At 43.6% G+C, this 8,562-nt stretch overlaps 1 protein-coding gene across 1 annotated transcript; it reads left to right on the top strand.

Moving 5' to 3' along the window:
* The first annotated feature begins 1,129 nt into the window (after positions 1-1,129).
* On the top strand, positions 1,130-4,028 carry LOC123188771 (uncharacterized oxidoreductase At1g06690, chloroplastic). The gene is made up of 10 exons (XM_044601015.1): positions 1,130-1,539; positions 2,032-2,123; positions 2,225-2,262; positions 2,354-2,515; positions 2,601-2,623; positions 2,733-2,804; positions 2,901-3,068; positions 3,284-3,366; positions 3,444-3,506; positions 3,655-4,028. The coding sequence occupies exons 1-10, from the start codon at positions 1,311-1,313 to the stop codon at positions 3,838-3,840; spliced, it is 1,116 nt and encodes a 371-aa protein (XP_044456950.1). The 5' UTR covers positions 1,130-1,310; the 3' UTR covers positions 3,841-4,028.
* Positions 4,029-8,562: the final 4,534 nt, after the last annotated feature.

Below are 8,562 nucleotides of genomic sequence, written 5' to 3'. Positions count from 1 at the left end.
CGAACTAGTTTCTGCCCACGCAGCCACCACCTAGTCAACACGCGAGTGGGAGAACTGCTTTTCGCCCACACGACAGTCGTACATTGTTGGATGGCAACTGCAGTTGCGCGTGCATGGCAACTAGGTAAACACACATGGCAACTACGATTCATTTGCTAGACGGCAACTGCGCTTGCGCGTACGTGGCAATCAGGTAAACATACATGGCAACTGTGATTAACCACACGTGGCAACTATTGTTTGACCATATGTGGCAAGTAGTTAATCACACATGATAACTATGGGTCGATTACACGTGACAACTATCATAAATTAGACATGACAAGTGTAGTTAACCAAAACAAAGAGAGTTGACATGCTTTTCTAACTATATTTGCCATCCCGGATAACTACATCTGCCATCCTGGATGGCAACTAAATCGACATCTCGCGGGTATCTATTGTAGCTGCGCCAGGACGTGTGGGCACATATTGCTTGTTGCCACATGCGCGGGATGGGGTTGACTAGTACTTGTTGGGCGTGTGGCACGAAGTAGCTGCGCCCATACGCGTGGACAATTCTACTCTTCGTTCACACACGGCCTGTGTGGACTACCCCCTACTCATGCCACACACGGTGTGTGGGCGAATGCCTATTATGCCACGTGTGGTGGATATCGACGTCTTTTTTTTGCAAAAGTGATGGTTGATAAAGTTACATGTAAGCATTTTTATGTGTATATTGTTGATGTATAATATGTTGCCTAATCTCTTTCATCAGATCGGTCTTTTGATTGCATTGGTTAGAGCATGCACTTCTATATGGTATCAGAGCTAAGAGGTCTTAGTTCAAGACCCGGCTGGCTCAATTAAATTGAAACTCACTTTCGGTCCACGTTTAGGCCTGAGGGAGCCACACGTGAGAGAGAGTGTTGACGTATAATATGCTGCCTAGTCTCTTCCATTATATTAGTTTTTTGGTTGCATTGGCTAGAGCATGCACTTTTACATATATCAACTAAATTATTACAAAAAATGTTTTCGGCTTGCCCATTTCCAAAATTGAGACAGCTTGTATTTTGAGTGGAGTGGCCCGCAACGAATCACTTCCGTTCGGAAGGCCCTGAAGAAGAGAAGAAACTAGAGCGCGTCCGGCTGAGCCCCACGCGCGCGCGCGCGGTCACCGGCGCCTCCACGTGACCCGCCCCTCTCTTCCCGTGGCCAAACAAAACGCGCGCGCTTCGCTGCCACTCGCGCGCCTCGCCAAGAACACCACCCTGCGGCGCCCACTTACCACGCCACGAGAATTCCTACCCCCGCTTCCGTCCGCGATGGCCCTGCAGGTCGCCGGCGGCGCGGGATGTTGCGGCTGCCTCCCGCTCCTCGGCCAGCGGCGAACAGCGGCGTTTCGCCCGCCCCGTGCGGTCGCGTCCGAGGGCGCGGCGGTGGAGGACGGGAGCAAGGTGATGTTGGGCGGGTCCGGCGTGGCGGTGACCAAGCTTGGCATCGGGGCCTGGTCCTGGGGCGACACCACCTACTGGAACGACTTCGAATGGGACGGTACGTTCGGCCGCGCGCAATCCAGATAACCTTCTTCCAAGTTGAACCCATAGCTCTTCTTGATCCACCTGCACCTGCGTTCATCAATTAGTTATCTCTTTCTGGTGAACTGATTTGTGCACTTCTTCATAATTAGGATTATATACTCAGCACGCTGGTTGTGTTATTCACCTGTTGCATCATTGCATTGTTGTTGGCGTTTCTTGGATGAAATTATGTTCATGCTTGCCATGCACCTGAGGTGCTTGTTGCATTGCCTGTCAAAACTTTGTGCCACAGCACATGTCACGTGTATACTCTCTAAATTTTTAGCCCCAGAAAACCTTTGACCATGAACGGTAACCAGCAAGCTGCAAAAACACCAAAAAAAAATGTGTTTTAAGTCTGTAATATTGAATTCATTTCACATTGCTCTTGAGTTTTATGCCGGCACACTGATATCTGATTGCTGCTACATGTCTAACATAAACGAGCATTTTCTGAATTTCCCAGATAGGAAACTCAAGGATGCCAAGGGAGCATTCGAAGCGAGCCTTGATAGTGGAATAACCTTCTTCGACACTGCAGAAGTATATGGTGCAGGGGTAGGGATCAAGATAGTTCTTGATTACTTCTTGCTGTATTGCTCATTCTCTAGATCATTTCAGAGCAACCCTGACAACCTTCTGATGTTGATGACATTTAGGTATCGGGAGCGATAAATTCAGAAAGCCTACTGGGAAGGTATACCATGCATCATTATACACCATGCCCGTATATTTTGATAATGAAGTCTTCACAACGTCTGTTGCAAATTCCCCTTAATTCCAATCAGATTTATCAAGGAAAGGAAAGAAAAAGAAGGGGTCGAGGTGGCCATTGCAACAAAGTTTGCGGCTCTTCCATGGAGGTTTGGCCGGGGAAGTGTTATTTCTGCACTAAAGGGCTCACTTTCCCGCCTTGGTGTCTCCTCGGTTGAGTCATACCAACTCCATTGGTTAGTAGTTCATCAATATATAGCTTTAATGTTATTTGTAACTCTTCTTAGCTTGCTGAAACTGTTCTTTTCATACCCTTTTCAGGCCAGGGATATGGGGCAATGAAGGTATCCGAACCTACATAAATGAAGAATATATTTTTAGGGAACTTTAATATCTTATTTTAAACCCACTGCAGTGCAGTAAACTAATTGTTTTATTTCTTTCATAATCCAGGTTACCTTGACGGCCTTGCTGATGCTTATGAGCAAGGTCTTGTAAAATCCGTTGGAGTCTCAAACTACAGCGGTTTGTAAAAGCTGACTTTATTTCTCATTTGATGGAGCGTGTTATGCTAGCTGCTTGTTTTATGGTAAAACTAAGCTGGATCACATTCATTACCAGAGAAACGTCTGCGAGATGCTCACGAGCGCCTCAAGAAGAGGGGAGTTCCACTTGCTTCAAACCAAGTAAATTACAGTCTGATTTACAGGAACCCTGAGGAAAATGGGGTGAAGGCAGCTTGTGATGAGCTTGGTATTACTTTGATTGCATATTCCCCAATAGCCCAAGGTATAGTTACGCTTTTCTCTTTTCCTTCACCTTTGCTTGTTTGACTACTGAGCACTCAGCTCAACTAGCTTCAGGGCTCGCGCAATCGCCTGATTAGTTATGTCTTATGGTGTAGTTTATCATACACTTAGTTTGTGTTTTATATGTAATTAGCTGTCAGCACACAAATGTGAAATATAATGCACCCTTTTGAACCCTGTTTCTTTTCTTTTCAGGTGCTTTGACAGGAAAATACACTCCAGCTAATCCCCCAACTGGACCTCGTGGACGGATATACACTTCTGACTTCCTGTCCAAGGTTGCCGCACCTTAACTTCGAACTCTCCCTTTCATCTCTGTTGCGGCTCTGCTCACTCTTGTCATTCCACAATGCAGCTCCAACCGCTTATTAACAAAATTAGGGAGATTGGAGGAAGCTATGACAAAACCCCAACTCAGGTACTGTGTTCTTTATTGCATGGTTAATTATACAGTGTTCATCCTCTATTATCAAGTCTTGCCTTATCTTAGCGATTACAAAGAAACTACACAATCATGACGACAAAACAATGGCAATATGCATCAACTGGTTTTTGTTCATGTGCAGGTGGTTCTGAACTGGCTTATTTGCCAGGGCAACGTGGTGCCGATCCCGGGGGCAAAGAACGCAGAGCAGGCCCGGGAGTTTGCCGGTGCGTTAGGGTGGCTCTTGACCGAGCAGGAGGTTGAGGAGCTGCGGTCCATGGCGCGCGAGGTGAAGCCCGTCATGGGTTTCCCAGTAGAGAAGCTGTAAATCCGCGGTCAAGTTACCCTCGTGGTTTACTGGTACACAGGATTTCTGTGATCCTAGATATAGGAGTTGTAGTTCTGCGAAAAGATGTGGAGTTGTGAAAAGAACAAAGACGTAGAAAATCATAACGGAAATAACTGTATATTCAGGCTCAACGATCAAATTACATCAAAATGATAGTTGTTTTGTTCTTTTGGTTTGTGTTCTCTGACGGATGAAATTCTGGGAAGCATTAGCTTTCTTGGTGTGTGATCTACTCCTATACGTGCATGTTTCACGGAGTGACGAGGGACCGGAGTATCTACCTCCCAAAACCCCACTCACCGTCGCCAGGCAGGGTGGGCTGTAATCGCTAGGGAGGATCTTGCCGATGATCCTCTAGATCCCTGTAACATCCCAATTTTCCTAATTTGGATGTTAGTATGTTATTCATATGCATCTCATATTTTAATTTGCATTATTTGCTTTTTCTGAAATATTCTTTTCATTATGCAACTAAAGGCAATTTATTGGAGCGGAGATAACATGACTTCTCCCTTGTTTTAAAAATGTTCATAATGTCCATAATATTATTTCCAGTTTATCTAGTATGTTCTGGTATTTTTCATTATCTCTAATATATTTTATTTGAGTCTTTTATTACTGTTTGTGTGGCCTGTTGCATAAAAACTACTCCCTCCGTCCCAAAATATAAGAACGTTTTTTACACTAGCATAGTGTAAAAAACGTTCTTATATTTTAGGACAGAGGGAGTATTTTTTAAAAATTGCATTAGAGTAGGAACTAGTGTTCCTGTAGTTTATATTAGTAGTGCTATTTTTTACTGTGTGTCTATATATATATTTTTGTTTTATACTGGTGTCTTTATTTTTGTTTTATTTTTACTGTGATTTTTTAAATAGCCAGCCAGCCAGCCAGCGGGCCCAGTAGAGCGCTACACGCCCGCGGCCCAGCAACCCTGCCGCTCCAGCTTGTGCTTTTGAACCCCCTCCCACTTCCTCATCTTAGTGACGTGCTATTTTGGCTCACAGAGCACGGGAACGAGTCTCCCGAGCAGACCCGACATCGCCGGAGTTCACGTCGTCACCGCCGCCGCAGAGGACACTCGACGCTGCCTCAACCCGTCACCTCGCCCACCGGAGGAGCGCTGCCGCCGACGCCCGACCCGCCACCGCCGTTTTCCTCTATCTTCTGGTGAGCACACGCGCGCAGGAATTCTTCAACCAATCATGCGCTGCCACATGGCAGTTTACTACAGGAGATGCTACAGTACCGCAACAGTGTTTCCAGAACAGAGTTTTCTTTTTGTTTTGTTTTTCACAGATTTTCACCTATTTTTCAACTAGCTATATCTTTATTTTGTATACCCAAATTAGGTAATTCTTTTTCCTGTGAACTTACAAAAACCAGTACTTTATCATAGTACCAAAAATTCACTTGTTTGCACTGTTTAAATTTGAAACAAACCTTTCGGAGGCCATAACTTTCCAACCGTTTAACGAAACTGATGTTTCTTTTCGCGTTGTGTTTCTGCATTGTACTTGTTTTTTACATGTGGTTATGCTACTGTTTTTGGATTTTTAAATGGTTTTCTTGCTGTTGGTTTTATTTTGGCTTGATTCGAACTTCGGTGATTGATTTTTTATCATGTGAAACGTGTAGATTGTCCGGAGTGCGACACGAGCTATTGTCAGGAGTGTGACTTTTTGAACCAGAACCAAGGCAAGTTACATGTTGATCATCCTTTACCTATTGTTTTCTATGCATGTAGTATATACCACACAATGAATTTATGCATGTATAGGAATACTATATTATTTTGCTATACTATCGAGCTATCTCCCGTCAATGCAGACCGTGGTAGTTGTAGCTTTGTTATGCTAGTAGATAGGGTGGTTCGTGTATACATTGAGTTTATGTGAGGATTATATATTTAATAACTTGAGTAATAATTAAGAATTTTAATTCACCTCTGGGGGAAGTGGTATTGCTTGGTGTTGAGGGAAGGCATCATGGGGTCTTGCACCATTTCTAAGGCCGTGCGCTCATGAAAGTGCACCCTAAGTGGAATGTCGCCCAGGTTCATAAAGATCAGACAAACTTAGTGACTACTAGCTTCCATGTGCGGCCACTGGCTATATGGGCTCTGGCTTAGTTGATCAGTTGTTGGAACCCTTGCCCAGACAATGTCGACAGATGTAGCTCATGTAGGTGGGATGTGGCCGTCAGGTGGTTAAGGGAACCTCTTCTGAAAGACTTCGTCTCAATCTTCGGATTGGGTCTAGTGAGTAAAGCGTACTCTACTCTGCAGAGTATTAAAAACTAATCATGATTAGTCGTGCCCCCAGTTATGGGCAAATTTGAGCCACTATGCCATTACAGTTATTGGTTGATCTTGACAGATGTGACACTTAATATTATTTGTGGGAAAACTTAATAAAGGGTAGGTTGGAGTTGAATTTGCCAACTCAACCTTGTGTATATAATTGTAGTAATAAAAGAACTGAATAAAAATTTGACTATTAGGCAGTTATGAGGACAAAATCAGATTTCTGCAAAAATAACCCTCAAGCCTTCCTTTTGTTGTACTATGCATATACATGTAGGTCTGCTTTATTATAATCCTTTGTAACTTGCCAATACATTCAAAGTATTGACCTGTATGGTTGCACCGCCTCATGTTGTAGGATATTCAGACGAAGAGTAAGGTACCGTTAGGGTTGCGAGTCTGCACTCAGCATTGCCAGTGGGCTATGATGGGACTCATCGTTATTTTTCCGCTACTTTTCCGCTCTTTGATTGAATAAAGCTAGCCAAGTGCTATGCAGATTGCTTTATTTTATACATTCTGGATCATACATTGTAATAAATGATGCACTTGCTATTCTAGTATTCATCTATACTGCGTGTGCTAGCGAGTTCGATCCAGGAACTAGCACGGTAAGCATAGAGACTCAAATCCTTCGAGGTTTGGTTGTTACAGATGGCATCAGAGCAGTGTGTTGACTGTAGGACGTGACCCTAGAAAATGGATTAGAAAAGCAATAGGAGTGAAAATTATTTTATAAGCTAGTTATACTTCTTACTATTTATTAGTTAGCCCCCTCAAGTATGTTGACCAGTTAAGTAGGAACTAGTGTTGAGACCAGCATTCATGCTTGTTTTATATTGCAACGTTATCGTGTTAGCGTATATGATTATGTCCACTTTCGTGGTATGAAAATACTAGATTGTTTGCTTGTTTGTTAAATTGCATCTTGGAGGGTCCTGTCGCAGCTTGTTGGGACAATTACTTGGTCACTTATCCCATTGCTACTATCACCTGGCCACAGTTTCATGCAGCTTTCCATGATGCACATGTGTCTGCTGGTGCTATGAGTGTAAAAAAGGAGTTTCGCAGTTTGCGCTAGGGAGGTCGAACAGTTAATGCGTATGTGGAGGAATTTAATAATCTTTCACGTTATGCTCCTAATGATGTTAACACTTATGCAACTAGACAGGAGAAATTCTTGGAGGGCCTAAATGATGAGTTGAGCCTTTAGTTGACAGTGGCCACTTTTAATAATTGCCAGGAGCTGATTGATAATGCTATTATGCTAGAGGGGAAGCATCAGGCCATAGAGAATCGCAAGAGAAGTACAACAGCAATAACAGGTATAATTCAGGACCACAACAGAAGCCACTCACTTCATATCATGGTAATGGAGGTAATGGACATAATCATCATGGAGGTAATGATCATAATCATCATGGAAGGAATGGCCACAACCATAATGGCCACCATCATCACAATGGGCACAAGAGTAACAACGGCAATGCTAGAGGTAATGGTAATGGTAATGGAGGGAACAATAACCAGAACCACCAGGTTACACGTGCGCCAAGGGATTCGAGTCAGGTGCAGTGCTTCAGGTGTAAGGCTATGGGGCACTATGCCACAGATTGCCCGGGGCCGAAGAACTGTAGCGACCCGATCTCAGATGGTCAAGTCTCTGTGTTTAAGTGTCATCCCTGGATCGGTAATGCTGACACACACAGTACTTGAAGGATTTATAACAGAGTAGCAATCACACACTTATTACACCGGATGTCTCAAAAGAGAACTTATTACAATAAATATGGCTTAAGGCCATCTAAATAAGATAACAACGGAAGACTTGGAAGATAAAGTGAGTCCATCAACTCCAACGGCATAGCTGAGTGCATGACAAACGACCTATGGCGCCTTACTCGTCGTCTGAAAAGTCTGCAACATAATGCGTTGCAGCCCGAAACGGATCAGCACATGGAATATGCTGGCATAGTAACACAGTAGAGCAGAGAATTTTAAATGCTATCACTACATGCATATATGGCTGGTGGAGGCTCTATGGTTACAATGTTTTTGTGAAAAGCCAATTTTTTCCTACAACAAAGGAATATACTTTGTGTAACTATCATGGTAGTTGAAACAACATTGAGAATGGTATCCCCATCTCAATCCCAATTAAAAGTAATTATCAACCCAACAAATTAATTTTGAGTGACGAGATCCATAGGATAATTCAAGAACCAGATACTCAGGATGTCCATAACTGGGGACATGGCTAACCATGATGATGTAGGGTAGAACCCTAGTGGCCCGATCTTTCACAAAAGGAGCGGATCCCGCGATGAACACGAAGAACACGAGGGGGAAAACGAGGGGAAAATCACGAGGGGAACACAAGAGAACACTCAAACCAA

Source organism: Triticum aestivum, chromosome 2A, assembly GCF_018294505.1.
Source record: "Triticum aestivum cultivar Chinese Spring chromosome 2A, IWGSC CS RefSeq v2.1, whole genome shotgun sequence".
Taxonomy (NCBI): domain Eukaryota; kingdom Viridiplantae; phylum Streptophyta; class Magnoliopsida; order Poales; family Poaceae; genus Triticum; species Triticum aestivum.
This window is presented reverse-complemented; position numbering and strand designations above follow the sequence as displayed.

What these genes read in the sequence shown, in the direction of transcription:
- LOC123188771 (XM_044601015.1), top strand. Translation starts at nt 1,311, where the DNA reads ATGGCCCTGCAGGTCGCCGGCGGCGCGGGATGTTGCGGCTGCCTCCCG. An exon ending in AGGGATATGGGGCAATGAAG is followed by an intron (nt 2,624 to 2,732) that starts GTATCCGAACCT and finishes TTCATAATCCAG; the next exon opens with GTTACCTTGACGGCCTTGCT. An exon ending in TGGAGTCTCAAACTACAGCG is followed by an intron (nt 2,805 to 2,900) that starts GTTTGTAAAAGC and finishes ATTCATTACCAG; the next exon opens with AGAAACGTCTGCGAGATGCT.